A 22814-nucleotide genomic window follows, 5' to 3' on the forward strand; every position below is an offset into this window, starting at 1 on the left:
GATACATTATCATGGTGATATATGATATAGAATACTAAACAAGCTTGCCTGTCATACCATTTTTATGAAATGACTGAACAGTTTTGGTATCTGTCTCGCTTTCACTCGCCAGATACCAACACTGTTTACGAGTTTCATAATAATGGCATGACAGGAAAGCAAGTTTAGTATTTTATTTATTACAAACCAACTTCAAAACAAGCCGCAACGCAGAAGTAAACAGATGTCGAGACCTACTACATGTTTTTGTTTTTTTACGAATTGGGTCAGCAGGTGATCTATGTCACGCTCACGTCACGCCGATATTACACTAGTTAGATATTGAGTGATTGTTATGATATGAGCAATATTCTTACACTGTTGTGTAATAAATCACAATAATTATGATACACTACTCTTTATTTGATTTTAAAATATTCAGTCTAAAAGTAGAAAATACATTCAACTGATACTATTTTAGGGTTGCTAGGGTTTTTACTGACACTCAGTCATTTATGAAATACATGTCATACACAATACTAATTATAATACACTACTTGATTTTGCTATTCTGTGTAAACTAGAAACACGTAAATATTATATTTCGGTACATTGCACTTCTTTTGATCTAGAAATCTTTACTGTAAACTAGAAATGAGCAAAAACTGTGCAGATACAATGTTTAAACCAGTATCTTTTGTTATTCCTAATAAAGTGGAAAAATCCATGTTCTGTTGCCATGAATAAAAAAAATAAAACACTGGCGTAGGAAGGGGGGGGGGGGGGGGCAGCAAGGGGGATATGCCCCCCACTTAATAGCAGCAGTGATGGTTTTTATATATCTATACATGTATATATATGTGTGTGTGTGTATATATATATATATATATATATATATATATGTGCGTGTGTATATATATATATATATATATATGTGCGTGTGTATATATATATATATATATATGTGGGTGCGTGTGTGTGTGCGCGCGTATATATATATGTGTGTGTGTATATATATATATATATATATGTGTGTGGGTGTATATAGATCAACAGACAACTTATACTTTGGTCCTAATTTGGCAGTTTACAAGTGATGAACAGCTAGGACCAGCCTCGGTGGCATCGTGGTTAAGCCATCGGACATAAGCCTCATTCACAAAGTGCTCTTTGGCTCTGCTAGACAACAAAGCATCCTCTTTGCAAGTCTTTTAGTATTGCACTGCGAGATCGCAAAGTTGCAAGAGTTAAGTGAATTAGGTGCCAGAACAGCATGCTTGAACTTTAATTGGATATAAGCACAAAAATAAGTGGAAATGAAATGAACAGCTAAGGACTTATATTATGCTTATGGTGTTTGAGAATACCTGAGTATACTAGACTATCACATGCACCTCTAAATATCCTACACATACATTGTATAGTACACATTCTGGGACAACTTCAGTGGAAGTCTTGATGACAATTTCAGACATGGTTGAACGACCTTCAGCCAAGGCCAGTTGTATTAATTTATTACTCCAGCCATCAGTAATAACCGGGAAAATATTGTTCATATTTTCCCAGTTATAATACCGTAGTAATTATTACCCCAGCGGTCGCTCATCACCGGAAAAATATTGTTCATAGTTTCTCAGTGAGAGAAATATTCTGTATTGTTGTAAAGTACACTACTATTGGATGATTTGATGCTTACAAACCAATCACCTTGTCTGTACTAAATATGACGTCATCACAACTTGGCAAACACACAAAATGACACTAGGTACGTACCTTAAAGAGTTTGCATTTATGACTTTCTGTTTTCAGTATTAAATTTGTAATAAAATGGTAGTTTAATGCAATTCATTATAGATTTTTTATAACAAAATATATAGAACTTTGGTTTTTGAATTTTATCTGTGAACGTGATTAAAATACAAAGTTATAGCAATACCCAGAACAGTGCGTAAAGTGGTTTACATCGTTTCTATATACAATGTACATACATATACACATATGTATATCGAAAATAAAGGCTTTTAGAAGAAAGAAAAATTGCTGGGGTACTAAATAGAATAACAAACTCAGTTCCAGTTATCATCAAATTTATATCCCTAGTGAAATAATTTTTATTATTTCACTAGCTACATAAATTTGATAATAACTGGTAACTTGTTTATTATCCTCTATGTATTTTAGTCAAATGTGTTCTCATCCTGTCCATGAAAAAAAGCAAATGAATTATTTTGTGAAGAGATTCTAGTGTAGGCATTTAAAATACAACTAACGACGCAAACTTTATTTTAATTGACTCACTCTCTCAGCTTTTGGTTTTGATAATTGAAACATGAATTTAACCACAGATTTTCTGTCCCAATTTGGGAAACAGCTACATCTTGGGGGTCAATTCAAATGCTAGAATAGCAAGCAGTTAAGTCTAGAAACAATCTGAAGCATTCATGTAATAAATATAAAAACGTCTGGGTTATTCTTGCTGATCTTGTCGAATACTACAAGAAACTAGTTTTATTTTTTCATCTAAAGAACACACTTTATAAAACACTTCACAAAATCATAGCACAAACGTACTATAGTAAATTGGATAGTTAAAAATGTCATTAATTATAGCATTTAATCGATTCTCAGGCATGACGGAGCTGGGGGGGGGGGGGGGGGGGGGTCTCCAGTCCCTCCATTAATTTTTAATCAAAATTTTATTGGTAGTTAAACTTAAGACAGAGATGATTTTTAATTGTAGAATGCAGGAAATTGCATTTTAGGACATCTAGTTTTAAAAATTTAGAGGGGAGCATACCCCAGAATCCCCTAGAAACTTTGCTTTACACCCTTAATTTCAGTCAGTAGCTAGTTCAAAACTTCACAAATCCCAATGTCGACTTGCTTCCCCCGTGCCTGATTCATGCAGTAAATCAGTCACTTATATTTAATTAGTACTTCACACAATTTTTGGCATTTTAACATGTAACAAGTAGCTCGTTCAAAAATTCACAAATCCTAATTTTAAGTAATAAATAGTCCAGTTCTAAACTTCAAAGTAGATCAGTCACTTAAAATTTAATTTAGTACTTCACAAACTGGACAATTTCCACAGTAAATAGTCCAGTTTGTTCTTGGCCCTACCCCCACTTACAATGGCCAATAGCTAGTTTAAAACTTCACTAGTCATATCATTCACACATTAATTCAACCTATACTTAAATCAGTACTTCACAAATTGTAGAAGTTGCAGAGTAAATTGCACAGTTCAAAACTTCAAAAATCATAGCATTTGTGCAGTAACTTGACTAGTTCAGAAACTTTGTGTAGTAAATTGGACACATATTACAGTCACAGTAAATTACTTTAATTAGCCAGTTCAAACCTCCGAAGTAAATTAGCATCTTCAAGACTCATTATAGCATTTGCACAAAAAACTGACCAGTACATTAAATTGCTCAGTTCAAAATATTACTGTAACAGTAAACTGGCCAGTTCAAAACTGAACAAATCATAGCATTCGTAGAGTAAATCGGCCAGTTCAAAACTGAACAAATCATAGCACTCATGTTGTATCATCTAGATATTTTTCTTGCCAATCTCATCACTTTGAAACATGGTGAGTGGCTAGTTCAAAACTTCACTAATCACAGCATGCATGCAGAAAACCAAGCAGTTCAAGACTTTACTGTGACAATAAAAAGGACAGTTTGGTACTTCACAGGTGCAGGACAGTAAACCAGCCAGTTCAAAACTTCACAGCATCAATCGGTTAGATTAGGTAGTTGAAAACTTTGCAAATCATTGCTTTCAAACAGTAAATGTGCCAGTTCAAAACTTCACTGCATCAATTTGCCATATTGTATGCACTAGGTAGTTGAAAACTTCACAAATCATAGCTTTTAAATCTTAAATCTGCCAGTTCAAAACTTCACAGCATCAATGACCTACATAGTATGTATGTACTACATATATGAAAATTTCGCAAATCATAGCTTTCAAACCGTAAATCTGCCAGTTCAAAACTTCACAGTAAAGTGGCCAGTTCAAAACTTCACAGCATCAATGTATGTATATACTAGGTAGTTGAAACTTTGCAAATCATAGCTTTCATATCTGCTGGTTCAAAACTTCACAGCATCAATGTATGTATATACTAGGTAGTTGAAAACTTTGCAAATCATAGCTTTCAAATCTGCTGGTTCAAAACTTCACAGCATCAACGAGCTACATTTACATATTAGGTAGTTGAAAACTTTGCATATCAAAGCTTTCAAACAGTAAACGTGCCAGCTCAAAACTTCACTGGATCAATTGGCCATATTGTATGTATTAGGTAGTTGAAAACTTCACCAATCATAGCTTTCAAACCGTAAATCTGCCAGTTCAAAACTTCACAGACTCAATGAGCTATATTGTATGTGTATACTAGGCAGTTGAAAAGTTCACGCAGTAAATCTGCCAGTTCCAAATTTCACATTTTATGGACAAGGAAAGGTGTCTAAACCGGATCACACAGGGGACATAAAATATTCATCTGATTTAGACAGAATCCTGTGTTTAAAGGGTCGAATTTTAGAACTGAGAAAAATTGGGGGCCACAACACTTGGCCGGTTTTGACACAATTCTGGTTTGTTCAGGGTCCAATTTTAAACAACAGCTTTCACTGTATTAGGCAGCTGAAAAGTTCACAAATCGTAGTGTTCACACAGTAAATCTGCCAGTTCGTTTTTGCCGCTGAAAAATTCACAAACCGTAGCGTTCGCGCAGTAAATCTGCCAGTTCGATTTTGCCAATCTCTTCGCTCTCGAACACAGTAAGTAGCTGTGATATCTTCTCGTCATCAGACACATCCCGCGCATCTCGCCACGTGGTTAGCGCCGTCGTGATCTGATGGAAGGCTTGATGGGGGTGACTTATCTGAATCTGCTCAATCTGGGCCTGAGTGAGTCCGAGACTGAGTGAGATCAGTGTCCAGTCAAAACCAATGTGCGACGCAACGAACATCAGCCCAGCGTCAGAAAGGAGGCCTGAAATGAAGAAAGGAATGTTAGTTTTATGACACCCTAGCACATTGTTTGTTAGTCAATTTGTGCCATGGTCATTTCGTACCATAGATATTTCATACCAGTCATTTCGTATCATGGTCACTTCCTACTATTGCAAAAAGTCATTTCGTAACATAATAGTAATTTTATACCTAATTTGGTCATTTCGTACATACATGTGCAGTGTTCTCCAACTTTTATGCGACCAGGTTGGCGGACTTGTGGACGAAGTCCACGAGGGGGGGGGGGGGTAGGGGGTGAGCCCCTCTAACACCGGAAAATTTTGTAAATCTGAAGTCACAAAAGGTGCTTTTTTTCTGGCATTTAATAGTTGATTTAAATAAAGTTAACCATAATCTTTCTCATGATCTGTCGCACCGGCACTGGTCATGCTGAAGTAGTAGGGCCTAGATGATCATAGGCCTAAATGTGTGCGGCCAGTGGGCTAATCTCACCCGGAAAATTTTGAAAATAAAAGCTCATATACCGTATAACCGGAAATTTTCGTGGTCTCAATTTTTCATGGTTTGGGGGATAAAAACATTTCGAGGTCTTTTATTTTCGAGGTCTGGTAAACCTTTAAAACTGATCATTTTTATTTTCGTTGTTTCAACAAATCCTGTTGGTAAATACCATTCATTTTTCGTTAAAAGTTTCACGTCGTCAGCATCCAGTCGACAATTACACCCGACTATCAAAGCTCACAGTTAAACAATAGAGGACTCAATCTCGATTGGCTATTACAGTATGCTATTAGAGAAACAACTGATCACAGTCATTGATTCTGTTTGATGTTTAATCTGAGCTTGACATGTTTCCTTCTTAATCCTATGGTAAGCTGGCTAATTATACCAGCATTGCACGAATACTGTTATGCACACATTTTACAACCAAAACGAAATCATGAGTCTCTTGAGCTGGTTAAACAAATCTGTTGGTAGCGATAGTTTTTTTGCCGTCCCCGTCACAAGGACCAGAACTTGAAATCCCGTCGTCATGTATCGATGCTGCAAACAAAGCCATATTGACACCTAAATCGACAAAACGGAAACGTGAATATAGCAGGAAATGTTGAAAGCCGCATTCACCAATCCCGGAATCACTGATGCAGTGCGTGAGGCTCAACGTGATAATTAGCCTAACTGTTCTGTGTGCATATTCAAGTAGTGCTGCATTCAAACAATGGTTTTGTTAATACTAGTATTTTATTCTAGTAGTGCTGCGTGGAAACGAAATTCTTTATAATAGTGTTTTATTCAGAGACATTCAAACGAACCATTTTGACGTTTTTATTTCAGTAGTGCTGTTTTCTGTTTAGGTTGTTGATTATTTGTGTACCGTGTTTTTTCTTGTTCATCAATAAATACTTAGTTATGTTCTTTGAGAGTTAATAAATATTGTGGCGTGTTCACTTAAAAAGTAATAACTTGTCGTCTTGCATATATTATTACAATTATTTTGCGGATTTCCTGTAGTCTGCGCATGCGCGGGAAATAAAAGTTCCGGTAAATAGTATACCGTATATTTTAGAGCGGTATCGATGATTATTTGGATATAATTTAATGGGGTTTTTTTCAAATATTTTCGAGGCAGGGATCCAATCAGATTCGTTCTTACAAATGTGTTGAATTAGAATATTATTATTATTATATACTCCAAGTCCAAGTACAGGCTAAATATAGCGATAGGTGAATAGAACTGGTTTTTTCGTCATAGTGGATTGATTTTCGACTTGGCGGCATTTTTTATCAGCTTGGCGGACCCGTCTGCTTACTGGGGTTGGAGAACACTGCATCCGTAATTTGGTAATTTCATACCATAGTAATTTCGTACCCAATTTGAACATTTCGTACCAGAGTCATTTTGAACCATACTCACTTCCTACCATTGCAAAATGTCATTTCGTACCATAGTAATTTCGTACCTAATTTGGTAATTTCGCACCTTACAATGGTGGCACATCGCGGTAATTTTCAGGGATCAATAGATGATTGTGACAGCTAATTTGATAATAAATTTGATCCTTTTACCAACAACCAAAATCACCAAATATTGGGATATGAATCGTAGTTGTTGTGGGTTTTTTGTTGTTTTTTAATTCTGGTCAAAAAACCATTGTTATCGGGAATAATAGACGTAAATACTGGACAGCTGGCCACAAATGCCGGTAAGTAAATGTGACTGTTTCGATTTTTTGCCTAATTTGAGTCAACATTAACTAATCTAAAATATCATAAATTTTTTAAAAACCCACGAAAATAATACTTACCGATTCAAATATGAACTTTATTTTATGTATTTATAAATTATTTAAGTGAATATACACTTGTCAAAAATTAATCCAGTAGTCTAAAGGTTAAAGACCACTACGAACCTTGAAGGCAGCATGGTACAAAATACCTGAGATTCGTTTAATCAGAGGCTAGTAGGAAAGACCACTACGAACCTTGAAGGCAGCATGGTACAAAATACCTGAGATTCGTTTAATCAGAGGCTAGTAGGAAAGACCACTACGAACCTTGAAGGCAGCATGGTACAAAATACCTGAGATTCGTTTAATCAGAGGCTAGTAGGAAAGACCACTACGAACCTTGAAGGCAGCATGGTACAAAATACCTGAGATTCGTTTAATCAGAGGCTAGTAGGAAAGACCACTACGAACCTTGAAGGCAGCATGGTACAAAATACCTGAGATTCGTTTAATCAGACGCTAGTAGGAAAGACCACTACGAACCTTGAAGGCAGCATGGTACAAAATACCTGAGATTCATTTAATCAGAGGCTAGTAGGAAAGGAAAGGAATGTTTGTTTAATGACACCCCAGCACATTGTTTAATCAGTGACTGTTAGGAAAGGAAAGGAATGTTTGTTTAATGACACCCCAGCACATTGTTTAATCAGTGACTGTTAGGAAAGGAAAGGAATGTTTGTTTAATGACACCCCAGCACATTGTTTAATCAGTGACTGTTAGGAAAGGAATGTTTGTTTAATGACACCCCAGCACATTGTTTAATCAGTGGCGTTTAGGAAAGGAATGTTTGTTTAATGACACCCCAGCACATTGTTTAATCAGTGGCGTCTAGGAAAGGAATGTTTGTTTAATGACACCCCAGCACATTGTTTAATCAGAGGCTAGTAGGAAAGGAAAGGAATGTTTGTTTAATGACACCCCAGCACATTGTTTAATCAGTGACTGTTAGGAAAGGAAAGGAATGTTTGTTTGTTTAATGACACCCCAGCACATTGTTTAATCAGTGACTGTTAGGAAAGGAAAGGAATGTTTGTTTAATGACACCCCAGCACATTGTTTAATCAGTGACTGTTAGGAAAGGAAAGGAATGTTTGTTTAATGACACCCCAGCACATTGTTTAATCAGTGACTGTTAGGAAAGGAAAGGAATGTTTGCTTAATGACACCCCAGCACATTGTTTAATCAGTGGCGTTTAGGAAAGGAATGTTTGTTTAATGACACCCCAGCACATTGTTTAATCAGTGGCGTTTAGGAAAGGAATGTTTGTTTAATGACACCCCAGCACATTGTTTAATCAGTGACTGTTAGGAAAGGAAAGGAATGTTTGTTTAATGACACCCCAGCACATTGTTTAATCAGTGACTGTTAGGAAAGGAAAGGAATGTTTGCTTAATGACACCCCAGCACATTGTTTAATCAGTGGCGTTTAGGAAAGGAATGTTTGTTTAATGACACCCCAGCACATTGTTTAATCAGTGGCGTTTAGGAAAGGAATGTTTGTTTAATGACACCCCAGCACATTGTTTAATCAGAGGCTAGTAGGAAAGGAAAGGAATGTTTGTTTAATGACACCCCAGCACATTGTTTAATCAGTGACTGTTAGGAAAGGAAAGGAATGTTTGTTTAATGACACCCCAGCACATTGTTTAATCAGTGACTGTTAGGAAAGGAAAGTTTGTTTAATGACACCCCAGCACATTGTTTAATCAGTGGCGTTTAGGAAAGGAATGTTTGTTTAATGACACCCCAGCACATTGTTTAATCAGTGGCGTTTAGGAAAGGAATGTTTGTTTAATGACACCCCAGCACACTGTTTAATCAGAGGCTAGTAGGAAAGGAAAGGAATGTTTGTTTAATGACACCCCAGCACATTGTTTAATCAGTGACTGTTAGGAAAGGAATGTTTGTTTAATGACACCCCAGCACATTGTTTAATCAGTGACTGTTAGGAAAGGAAAGGAATGTGTGTTTAATGACACCCCAGCACATTGTTTAATCAGTGGCGTTTAGGAAAGGAATGTTTGTTTAATGACACCCCAGCACACTGTTTAATCAGAGGCTAGTAGGAAAGGAAAGGAATGTTTGTTTAATGACACCCCAGCACATTGTTTAATCAGTGACTGTTAGGAAAGGAATGTTTGTTTAATGACACCCCAGCACATTGTTTAATCAGTGACTGTTAGGAAAGGAAAGGAATGTGTGTTTAATGACACCCCAGCACATTGTTTAATCAGTGGCTATTAGGAAAGGAAAGGAATGTTTGTTTATTGACACCCCAGCACATTGTTTAATCAGTGGCGTTTAGGAAAGGAATGTTTGTTTAATGACACCCCAGCACACTGTTTAATCAGAGGCTAGTAGGAAAGGAAAGGAATGTTTGTTTAATGACACCCCAGCACATTGTTTAATCAGTGACTGTTAGGAAAGGAATGTTTGTTTAATGACACCCCAGCACATTGTTTAATCAGTGACTGTTAGGAAAGGAAAGGAATGTGTGTTTAATGACACCCCAGCACATTGTTTAATCAGTGGCTATTAGGAAAGGAAAGGAATGTTTGTTTATTGACACCCCAGCACATTGTTTAATCAGTGACTATTAGGAAAGGAAAGGAATGTTCGTTTAATGACACCCCAGCACATTATTTAATCAGTGGCTATTAGGAAAGGAAAGGAATGTTCGTTTAATGAAACCTCAGCACATTGTTTAATCAGTGGCTATTAGAAAAGGAAAGGAATGTTCGTTTAAAGACACCCCAGCACATTGTTTAATCAGTGACTGTTAGGAAAGGAAAGAAATGTTTGTTTAATGACACCCCAGCACATTGTTTAATCAGTGACTATTAGGAAAGGAAAGGAATGTTTGTTTAATGACACCTCAGCACATTGTTTAATCAGTGACTATTAGGAAACATTCCATTACCTAGTACCCCATCAACTGCATCCATGGATTTCTGCAGGAACTCGGTAGCTGCTTGCATATGTTTGGAAATATCATCCTGGTAATCTTAAAAAAAACAAAAACATCTGTATACATCATTATGTACAGTAATTAATAAATATTGCTCTTTCCTATTTTTTCAGGCACCCCGAAAGAGGTACCTAAACCGCTTTTGGATATAGGCATGTTAATAAAGTCATTCATAAACATAACACATGACATGACGCATTCATCCAATTGTGTAATTTACATTAGAAAAACATATTCGTTATAATAAATTATGGAAGAATTTCACACGATTTATAAAAAAAAAAAAACCTAAATTTCTCTTCAGTAAAAAAAGAACAGAATTTGCAAAAACTGGTAAACAGAATTTGCCAAAATATGAAACAAAAGATCATCCCTTCTGACAATGAATGGATGGATGGATGGATGGATGTTCAACGACATCCCAGCAATAAAAATACATCAGGTTATTGGGTGTCAAGACTATGGTAAATGCATCAATAATGTGATGAGAAACCCTTCAGACAATACCTGGATCAAGGCGATACACGAAGCAGGCTGGTATGAGATCGTTTTCGTAATTACGGCACCAGTTTTCCCAGTAGGTGGCTCTGGGTACGGTCATCTCCAGGACTTCTCCGTCAAACTGGTACGGGTTGTCGTAACCCCGCAGGATGCAGTGAGTACAAACAAGGTTCAGCTTGAAGCGAATAAATGGCCACTCCTGCAACAACAAAATAAAATCATTCCGCGTCGCCATGATCAACCCCCACAATTCGGGAAGGTCCGTACCGCGTACTGACACTGTTATCAAGTCCCCATCTTCGTCCTGCGTCCTCTGAATCAACATCTGGGAGAGGTTTTTACGAGCAAGGATGCCCGACTTCCAGTTAATCCTGTCGGAAACGTGGTTCTGCAGCTTGACGGAAAACTTTTCAAAAAAGTTTGGTGGACCTTTGTTGGGAAATTTTAAACAGTATCTTAGTTCGAAGGTGTTGGGTGGAGTCTGTGACGGCCATTTTGTTTTTAGGCTTTCGGGAACCTCTTCAGGGAAAAACCAAGGAAATAGCAGCACGCAGGGCGAACTGACCAGCGATGGATTGGAAGACGATTTTTGGACTTCGTAACACAGATCAAATTTCAGCATCAAGGAAACGAACGTGGAAAGCGCGTCGGTCGACAGCTCGAAATGAATCAAAGTATATTTCAACAGCTCGTACGCCATCAATCCTTTCTTAATGAAGTCCTGCTTCAGGATATCGAATCGTGCACTAGAGAGATCCGCTTGGGAACCGTGCTCTTCGACAAAGTTGACAACCTCTTCGAAATCGTGCCGGAAGACAGCTCGCAGCATCTCTATCAGAGTCTCTGGGCGGTGAAAGACGATGTTCTTCAGTTTGTTGTTGTCGGGGAACCAGACGATCTCACCCGTTGAGTGCAGGTATTTGAGAACCATTCCCAGGCTGAGTTCCGGTGAGCCACCCAGACTGATCATAGACTGGTTCATGTCAGCCATGATGTCGGTGAAAATGTTGAGGGCTTTGTCCCAGGGAAGAATCTTCTCCGGATAGTTTTGGATCTCGGAGAGGAATTTGTGCCATGAATCGGGCAGTGGTTTCTCTTCACTATCTTTCAGCCTTAGGATGAGACCTTCTTGGAACTCTTCAATTCCTGAAACACATAAAGTAAAGTTTGTTTTATTTAACGACGCCACTAGAGCACACTGAATTTTTATCTTATCATCGGCTATTGGACGTCAAACATATGGTCATTCTGACACTGTTTTTTTTAGAGGAAACCCACTGTCGCCACATAGGCTACTCTTTTATAACAGGCAGCAAGGCTACTCTTTTACGACAGGCAGCAAGGGATCTTTTATTTGCGCTTCCCACAGGCAGGATAGCACAAACCATGGCCTTTGTTGAACCAGTTATGGATCACTGGTCGGTGCAAGTGGTTTACACCTACCCACTGAGCCTTGCGGAGCACTCTATCAGGGTTTGGAGTCAGTATCTGGATTAAAAATCCCATGCCTCAACTGGGATCCGAACCCAGTACCTACCAGCCTGTAGACCGATGGCCTAATCACGATGCCACCAAGCCCGGTTGAAACATATAAAGATCATGTCATTAAAATAAATTCAACCTATAGGCCATGGCATCTATAAAAAAATAAAAAAAATTGGTATCTTACATATTATTTTAAAGGCTATATTCACTTTGTTGCTAACCAAATGTCACTTGCAAAGTGCCACAACTTTTCCTGATCTTCCCAAACAATCCTTATGAAACCCAAATTTTTTGCAAAACAAAAACAAAAAACCCTGTCAAATCGTCTGCACAGCTAACGGCATAGGCTGAATGTGGGGATAACACAAATGTCAAACCAGAGTAAACTAAGAAAAGTTAAAGTTGGTTTTGTTTGACGATACCACTGGAGCACATTGATTTAGTAATCATCGGCTATTGGATGTCAAACATACGGTCACTTTAATACAGTCATAGAGAGGAAACCTGCTACATTTTTTCCATTAGTAACAAGGGATCTTTTATATGCATCATCCCAGACAGGATAGCACATACCACGGCCTTTGATATACCAGTCGTGGTGCACTGGCTGTGACGAGAAATAACCCACCGACGGGGATCGATCCCAGACCGACTGTGCATCAAGCAGGCGCTTTACCACTGGGCTACATCCCACCCCTCATATAAAGATGATGTCATTAACATAAATTCAACCTACAGGCCATGGCATCCTTTGTTATAATTGTTTTTTTTTTTTTGTATCTTACATATTATTTTAAAGGGTTTATACACTTTGTTGCCAACCAAATGTCACTTGCAAAGTGCCACAACTTTTCCTGATCTTCCCAAATAATCCTTATGAAACCAAAAATTTTTGCAAAACAAAAAACCTGTCAAATCGTCTGCACAGCTAACAGCATAGGCTGCAAGTGGGGATAACACAAATGTCGAACCAGAGTAAACTAAGAAAAGTTAAAGTTTGTTTGTATAACGACACCACTGGAGCACATTGATTAATTTATCATCGGCTATTGGGTGTCAAACATTTGGTAATTCTGACTCATAGTCATCAGAGGAAACCCGCTACATTTTTCTTAATGCAGTAAGGGATCTTTTATATGCACTTTCCCACAGACAGGAAAGCACATACAACAGCATTTGACCAGTTGTGGTGCATTGGTTGGAACAAGAAAAAATCCCATCAGTTGAATGGATCCACAGAGGCGATTCGATCCTGCGACGCAAGCACCTCAGGCGAGCACTCAACCGACTGAGCTAAATCTCACCTCCAGTAAATTAAGAAGCTGAGGTCCAAAATATATACCCATTCCAGATCTAAAAATGTGTCATTTTAAAAAAAATTCAGTTCAGATCTTTCCAAATAACCCTTACGAACCCCGAAATTTTCACAAAACACTAAACCTGTCAAATCGTCTGCGCAGCTGACGGCGTAGACGGTCTCCGGCATCAGCGAACGCGTGTTCAGCATCTTCTGCATGTGAGTCATCTTCTCCTGCAGCCTCTCGATCTTCGTGTCGCGGATCTTACCGCGACTCTCCCGCACCTCAGGCTGGTCGAAAAACATCTGGATCTTCGCGATCTCCTGTTTCAACTTCGTGAGCTTTGTGTTCTCCTCGCGGTGCATCTTGCGGATTATGTCGTCCGTTTTGTCGTTGATGTCCTCGTTGCTGCAGAGATCAGCGTGCGTGCCCACGGCAATGATAGTTGCCCCTGAATTTGAGAAAGAAAGAAAGAAAATATATATAACAGTTTATTAACCTTATCTTGCGGATTATGTCATCCGTTTTGTCGTTGATGTCTTCCTTGCTACAGAGATCGGCGTGCGTGCCTAAGGCCATGATAGTCGCACCTGAATTTGAGAAAGAAAGAAAGAAAAATATTTAACAGTTTATTAACCCTATCTTGCGGATTGTCATCCGTTTTGTCATTGATGCAGAGATCAGCGTGCGTGCCCAAGGCCATGATATTCGCACCTGAATTTTAAAAACATTGATATTTTACAAGACAGTTTGAATAAATTGTGTACAAGTAAAAGGCATATTCTTTGACAACGCTACAGTATATTATTAGTTTTAAAAAACGTAAATATTAACCGAGATTGAAAAGTAAGGCTACTTGCCGAATTTGTCAATTGCAAATTTTAAAAACTGGCAAATTTTATTTTATATTGGCGAAATAATTTGAATGTAATAATTAATATTTTGTAAGAAAATAACTGTGTTTTTGCAAATTTGTGACACTCAATAGATAATTTGGAAAACTTTTCTACTCACCCTTGACTAGCCCTGAAAAAGAGGCACTACAGCAACCTTCGAAATAAGCCGTGGTCTGATTAACGGATTACACAGTATTAGTAGATTACACAGTATTTCTCACTTGTAACCGATTCAGTATTAGTAGATTACACAGTATTTCTCACTTGTCAGTATTAGTAGATTACACAGTATTTCTTACTTGTAACCGATTCAGTATTAGTAGATTACACAGTATTTCTCACTTGTCAGTATTAGTAGATTACACAGTATTTCTCACTTGTCAGTATTAGAAGATTACACAGTATTTCTTACTTGTAACCGATTCAGTATTAGTAGATTACACAGTATTTCTCACTTGTCAGTATTAGAAGATTACACAGTATTTCTTACTTGTAACCGATTCAGTATTAGTAGATTACACAGTATTTCTCACTTGTCAGTATTAGAAGATTACACAGTATTTCTTACTTGTAACCGATTCAGTATTAGTAGATTACACAGTATTTCTCACTTGTCAGTATTAGTAGATTACACAGTATTTCTCACTTGTAACCGATTCAGTATTAGTAGATTACACAGTATTTCTCACTTGTCAGTATTAGTAGATTACACAGTATTTCTCACTTGTCAGTATTAGAAGATTACACAGTATTTCTTACTTGTAACCGATTCAGTATTAGTAGATTACACAGTATTTCTCACTTGTCAGTATTAGAAGATTACACAGTATTTCTTACTTGTAACCGATTCAGTATTAGTAGATTACACAGTATTTCTCACTTGTCAGTATTAGTAGATTACACAGTATTTCTCACTTGTAACCGATTCAGTATTAGTAGATTACACAGTATTTCTCACTTGTAACCGATTCAGTATTAGTAGATTACACAGTATTTCTCACTTGTCAGTATTAGTAGATTACACAGTATTTCTCACTTGTAACCGATTCAGTATTAGTAGATTACACAGTATTTCTCACTTGTACCCGATTCAGTATTAGTAGATTACACAGTATTTCTCACTTGTAACCGATTCAGTTGCTACTCTACATGCATACAGGATCCCATTTGTGTAGGAGGGCAGACTGGATAACAACATTTATTCATATTAGCATTACTACCAAACAGCTATATAATGTTGTAAACGAACCACTACGCATTTTTAAGTGAATTACAACTAATATTGAGCGTAAAATGATGGAAATACATGGTCTCAAATTAGCACATTTTGCCTGAATATCTGTATAATTTTTGCCCGAATTTGAGGTTTTGCTCCAGTACTAGGGGGAGCAGTTGTCCCCCCCCCCCCCCCACTGTCTCGTACGCTTATGTCTACATGGTTTCAACTAAAAGACAAAATAGAATGGATCAACCCCTCTCTCTCTCCCTCTCTTACTCCACTGCCCTGCTCCTCCCTTTCTTCCAGTCTCTCTCTCAACTAAGTGTCGAAATAATTATAACATTAAATTAGACACCAAACAGTTAAAGTTTAAAATGTGATGACATTTCCTCCCTTCCCACCCCACCCCCCAACAACACCTATTACATTACCTGGAGCACGGTCAATAATGGCATCCAGCCAATCGCCAATGAGTAGGTCATAGTTGTCCATGTTGTACTTCGTGTAGTCGAACACCAGCAGGTGCAGAGCCTCAGGCGTCAGGAACATCTGGTGAGCAGCCGAGTAAATATGATGTCCGCCGAAATCGAGAATCTGTACCCTCAGATCGGACTCCGGCTCCCACAGATGGCGCTCTAGCACCCACGTTCGTTCGTGTTCCGCCGTCAGCTGCGAATGTCCAAGTAGCAGGGCGTTCCTCAAGCTCGTCTTTCCCGCCCTTACCGCACCAATCAAAATCATCTTCCGTCGATGTTTCGCCGCACTGATTCTCATCTCCTTTAAGAATAGGAAAAGGGGGATAACTCCTTGATTACAGATAGCTTGTGGTGGTTTTTTCAGACTGTTGTTGTACAGATAGAGTCCACCGGTTTCTCGTAAATGTTCCAGCCGGTCCATGAGTAACGGGATTTCCGTGAGTTTGTTGTTGTCGAGCGATAAATAACGCAAGTTACCGAGCTGACAGATTCTTTCAGGGACGCTGTCGAGTTTGTTGAAACCGAGCAGTAGGCTCTGCAAGCTGCGACAGTTACAGATGTCTTCGTGGATGGATGACATCTGATTCTGTTCTAAGTTGAGATAAGTTAAATTTTTCAGCTTGGATATTCCATTGGGAATCGTCTCCAGATAATTCTCGCCTAATTCCAAATACTCTAGATGCTCAAGACTGAAAAGTTCTTCTGGGAGACGGAGTAACGCGTTTCGCTGGATGGAAAGTTTCCTCAGCTTCCTTAACCCACAAACTTCCGATGGAATTTCCGTGAAAAAATTTCCCGTCAGATTTAAATTCTTCAGACCCTCCAACATGAAAATGGCTTCCGGAACCATGGAGCAGTATCGGAGAGCTCCGGTCAGGTTCACGGTTTCGAGTTTCTTGCAGTACTGAATGAACATCGATACATAGACCAAATGATTTCCTTTCAGATTCAGACTCTCGAGCTTGCGTAAATAGCCAAATCCATCGGGAATCGTCTGTATTGACTGCCAACTTAGATCCAAGTCAACAAGTTCGCCCAGACCGCACACACCCTTTGGAACAGTCTGCAGTCCAGCTCGCGGATACAATTTCCCACACAGATTTAAATGGTGTATTTTCTTACACTGCGCAAGTTCCTCAGGGATATTCGTAAGGCAGTTTCCACCGAGATTAAGGACACGAAGATTCACGAGATTACCTATCTCCAAGGGTATCTCCTCGATTTCGTTATCCCCAAGCAGTAAAACTTCTAAATTAACCAGCTCGAAAATGGATGCAGGAATGGCAGTGAAGTGGTTAAATTCGAGATTTAGGTAAGCCAGTTGTGTGCACTCTGCAAAGGATACCGGCAGCCGGTGCAGGTAATTTCCAACTGCTTCGAACAGTTTCATTTTGGTCAGTGTACCGAGCGCAGTCCCACCCACGGGAAACGAAAGCAGCTTTAAGAAAGGCAAACGTAACTCGTCGAGCTCAAACGTATACAAAATCCGTGGGATCCAGCCTTTATAGGTGCCCTCGGGAATCGACAGAATCTGGTGGCCATCTCCATTATCAGTCAGATACTGTCGAAGATTCTCCGACGACTGACTTTCTGAAGTCATGCTTTCTGTTGTATCGGTCATAGGTTTCTGAAAATTAAAGAGAAAAAAAATATATATGTATTTAATAAACAATGACAGATCTCTGCAAATATAAGTGTGTCTTTGAAGAATGTACATGTATGTATGAGCTTGTTTTGTTTAACAACACCCCTGGAAAATATTGATTAATCGGCTATTGGATGTCAAACGTTTGGTAATTCTAACTCATAGTCATCAGAGGAAACCCTCTACATTTTCCCACTGGCAGCAAGGGATCTTTTATATGCACCATCCCACACGACAGGAAAGCACACACCACGGCCTTTGATATACCAATTGTGGCGTACTGGCTGAAATGAGAAATATCCCAATCGGCCCACCGATGGGGATCGATCTCAAACCGATCGTGCATCAAGCGAGTGCTTTACCACTGGGCTACATCCCATGTATGTATGAATGTATTTGTATACTTAAACCTATTCATGAAACCATCTCTACTCGAGGAGAAGAAGTTTGTTTTGTTTAATAACACCACTGGAGCACATTGATTAATTAATCATCAGCTATTGGATGTCAAAGATTTGGTAATTCTGACTTGTAGTCATCAGAAGAAACCTGCTACATTTTTCCTAATGCAGTAAGGGATCTTTTATATGCACTTTCCCACAGACAGTTGTGGTGCACTGGTTGGAACGAGAAAAAAACAATCAGCTGAATGGATCCACCGAGGTGGTTTGATCCTGTGACGCAACCACCTCAAGCAAGCACTCAACCCACTGAGCTAAATCCCGCCCTCTCTACTAGAGGATAGCAGTCTAGGTTGCTTTTTTTTTTAATGCTATTTTCTGGACATGTTTTCATAAAAGTCTGTTCTGTCTTCATTTTTAGAATGAAATATGTACCGGCAAGTAACAACTTAACTTACACAAGTTGTGATAAATTACAGGAGAAAATGTTATTTATTCATCATTCTTCCATTATGTTACTGTCTGTAAATATTTGTGACAAAATTAAAAATGGACGTCTACAACTTTGGTGTCATTTTATTTATTAATAATATTACACTGAAAGTCCACTATTACGACCACTTATTAAATGCTTTTATATTGGGGAGATCCCAATATCAGATAAATAATAATCTATAGTGATTTCCCTAGAAATTTGGCAAGGCATGGTAGACCAAACACTTTTGGGGCATTTTCACCATTTTCGGGGCACTTGTTTTTCATTAAAAATACACAAAAATTAATTGAAATAAACATTAATGTAATTTATGTGCTTGCTTTAATAAATGAATGACAAAAGATATAAAAGGCATATTTTATTAATTAATAATACCTTTTTGGGTGTTTTATAAAGGCAATTTTAGAATTAATTAGTGAAAAAGGCATGTTTAATCTCAGGGCAGCATAGTGCTGATTGAGTCAGCATAGTGCTGATTGAGGCAAGATGGTGCTAGAGTATTGAGGCATGGTGCTGCACCATGCTAAAACAAGCTAGGGAAAACACTGTTCTATTACAATGAATTGTCAAGCCTATTTGTGAGTTTGTCCCTCATTTCCTTAAAGGAATGATCAAGCAAGGCGTTTGGACTCGTGTGCATATTCAACAATATTTCACGGCTACCTCTGGTACTTGCCAAGTTCGTCAATTGAGAATTTTCAAAACAATTGACGAATTATATTTTCATTTGGCGAATAAATTTCATGTAATACTTGTTATTTTATTAGAAAATAACTGTTTTTGCAATTTTTCAAGTTTAAATAGATGATTTGGCAAACGTTTCTGTTCACCCAGAGCCAGCCCTGTAATTAATGCACATTATTGCTAAAAATACTGGTATGTTCATTAATAAAATGGTAATGATATAAGAACTTGACTAAACAGTGTGGAGTGAGTTGGTAGGGGGAGAGTTGGTTTCCGGGCGAGTTGACCTGCTTCCTAACGAAAATACTACATTTTTCCCTTCCAGTGGGTAGACAAAGATTCCCGCTCTTATGTAACAATTTTTCTATTCTTACCTTGGTCATTTTGTACAATAACTGAAAGGTTTTTTTGTACCATAACAAAATTGTGTAATGTCAGACATAATATCGTCCTGGTAGTGGGGTTTTTACAAAATAACATTACATTATAAACCTCTTATAAGACGCAAACACCACCTGCAACTGAATAAAAATAATAATAAAGATGCAAATAAATAATGTCAGGCCATTTGGTACCATAGTCAATTGATAGCTGGAAATGGTTCAAATTAATTTATTATTATTAACATAATATGAAAATGTAAATATAAAAAGCAAACTTTGGTCAATTGGGTGAATGATGACTTATTATTCTAGATTATCGTAGCCCCACTCCCATGGCTAGTGATATTCACTTTCGTTTTACACTTACGAGGGGGGTGGAAATCGCAACCCTCAAAATAATCAGAATTGGAGGTAAGAGACCGAGAGGAATTGCACCCATGAACATGATTAAGTTTGAGGAGTAATGATTTCTAAATTAAATATCTTAAGAGTTAATGTTTTGTGTTTTCCAAATAAATATCCTAATTTAACTAATATGATGGCTGTTCTCAAAGATGAAGGAATGGGCCATTGCAGTCTTACACAAGAAGAAAAAACACCATGAACACAACATTTATCGATTTCTTATGTACTATATGCATATCATGTTGCATTAAAATTCTGAATCATGATAATCTGTTGATTATTTATGAATAAAGAACTGAAACTGATTTGCTTGTGCTTATTCTGTTTTATTTAAAACAAGTACAATAATTTTAGTCTTCTTCGCAGAATAATACGATTTCTCCATGGACACAAACCTGTGAACTGAATGTGAATTGACATTATAACAACCATGGTATTGTTATTAAGAATTCTAACTGTAAAATGTCTAATAAAACTAAACTAAAAAAAAGTAATGTCAGTAGGCCTATTTGTAAATCATTTAAACTAAAAAGAAATTAAAAGTGTAACAACCACATAGCATAGGGTTATCACATTTATCATGATATCACAATATACATGTTATATACCTGCAAATTCTCCATTTAAAAAAAATAATAATGCCATGACAGAAAAAATGTCAACATCTATTGTTTTCTACCAAAATATATCTTACTGCAATATTTATAAATATATATTTTTTACAAGCAATATTAACTTTCATTATCGGTGTAGTGTAGTTAACACGTCATTTATTATACTACTAACTCGAATCATAGCAACCCATCAATTTTTTTTTTTTTTAAACCCCAACAAAACAATCCTAATGTAAAATTAATTTTAAAATGCTTTACACTCGGTAAATTCGAATTACTAAGTCGAAATTATATCGGTGTATGTTTGTTTGAGGTGCCCGTCAACTGATCACATGTACTAGAAATCTGACTCTACCAAGGTCAATGTCCGTGGCTTTAAATCACGTGGCAGTATCATGAAACAGAAAGTAGAAATGTGCGAATACGTCACTATGCTATTAACAAAAACAAAACCTGGTTTACTAAATTAGTTTTTCTATTCGTGTACGCGTTTACTGTGATATCAACATGTATAAACATTATACACATCATAGAATTATTGGACAATGCACATATTAGTTTTTCTGTACGTGATCAAAACGATGAGTGTAAAATAAATTTTGCGAACATTAGCTGCATTGTATAAAATTAAACAAAACAAAACCGACAAGATCTTAATAATAAGTGAACTCCTAGCTGATTGGCTCAGCATAAAGATAACCAACCAATCGTGTTTCAATTTATAAAAAGTATTCTAGGACGTTCATTGTGAACAGAATGGAATGGTTTGTGGCGTTGAGGATTGTATTCAATAAACAATTAAAATGGCAGAGTTAAACAAAAATTACAAGCGTGATTTGTTCAATTTAGGGGCGCGTTATTTCGCGCCCTTCAGATTGAGTTGTCGGGGGTTCACGGGCGTGATAGCTCTCACGCCCATCAAAAACTTGTCTGGATATTCAGTGTAAATAACTACTATAACTAATTTGACGGCTAGTGGAAAAAACCCTTGTCAAATGCTGCATTTACGTATTTTGTAAATATGAATATTCTGCCCCCTCTTTCCAACCCCAAAGGATTTTTAAGCTCTATCTCCCTCTTTAGGTGACATATCTGATTATTACTTTTAGTAAAACTGTATTTATTTAAAGTAGGGCTAGTGAATTTTTAATCATGGCTTGTACATTTTTTAAATCACGGATCTCATGGCTAGTGGATTTTGATAAAATTCTAGAAGCTGTGTGAAATGACTAGGATATTAAATGACTAGGGTACGAAATGACCAGGCAGTATGGTACAAAATGACTATGGTACAAAGTGACTCTGATTCTCCGACGGCAGATAGCGATCATATTGAAATTCATAAACGTCCATCCACATTTGTAGCTCTCAAATGGCAGAGTACTCGGCCTACTTCATATTTAATTGAAACATTGCTGTACTGTTGAAAGGGGGTGATGTCTAGCTCTCGAATGACACTATAAACTGAATATATCTTTTAAAAGTGAGGCAAGAGGTAGAGCTTTTAAACATTCTGCATTGGAAAAACTTCCCCCAGTTCCATGATCTCCCTGAACATCGCTCTAAAGATGCCAACCCTAAATGCTGGAATGTTCAGAAGTCCTGCCAAAACGTCCTACAGTTTTATTTACATATAGCAGAAATGTTAACATAAAATAATAAGAAACCTGGCGTGTGTGGGAGGGTGTGTTGTCTACTTCAGTACTTGGTCTACTTTTGACTTTTGTAGTTTTCAACTGTTTTGGGTATAAATGTGACCTTCAAAGGTGGCCAACAAACAAGCATCTAAAATCAATCAGTATAAAGTAGAATAGCTGCTAATTAGTGCTGCTCTTACATTAGTCAGAAAACATTATTAGGAATGGATTATCTTGCTGTCATCTCCTAAAATAGAGCAGGAACATCACTCGGGGTTGTTTTTTCCCCAAAATTACATAGCTTTTCATGATTACTTCCGGTGTGGTTTTGTTAACATTCTACCCATGACAAATTAGTACCGGAAGTAGTTAATGCTGTAGACAGACGTGTTCTGCGTTTAATTTTCATTCAAGAGACTTTTTACATTTATGTTTTAATGACAATA

General features: G+C 37.5%; 1 protein-coding gene across 1 annotated transcript; it reads right to left on the bottom strand.

Annotated features, from left to right (window-relative positions):
- Positions 1 to 2446: 2446 nt before the first annotated feature.
- Positions 2447 to 22690, bottom strand: LOC121387709 (malignant fibrous histiocytoma-amplified sequence 1 homolog). Its single transcript, XM_041518903.1, has 6 exons — positions 22569 to 22690; positions 16059 to 17730; positions 13655 to 13963; positions 10736 to 11875; positions 10181 to 10264; positions 2447 to 4989 (listed from the first exon to the last, which is right to left on the bottom strand). Exons 2-6 carry the CDS (start codon positions 17722 to 17724, stop codon positions 4706 to 4708), a joined length of 3483 nt encoding a protein of 1160 aa, XP_041374837.1. The 5' UTR covers positions 17725 to 17730; positions 22569 to 22690; the 3' UTR covers positions 2447 to 4705.
- Positions 22691 to 22814: the final 124 nt, after the last annotated feature.

Source organism: Gigantopelta aegis, chromosome 13 (genome assembly GCF_016097555.1).
Source record: "Gigantopelta aegis isolate Gae_Host chromosome 13, Gae_host_genome, whole genome shotgun sequence".
NCBI classification, from domain to species: Eukaryota; Metazoa; Mollusca; class Gastropoda; order Neomphalida; family Peltospiridae; genus Gigantopelta; species Gigantopelta aegis.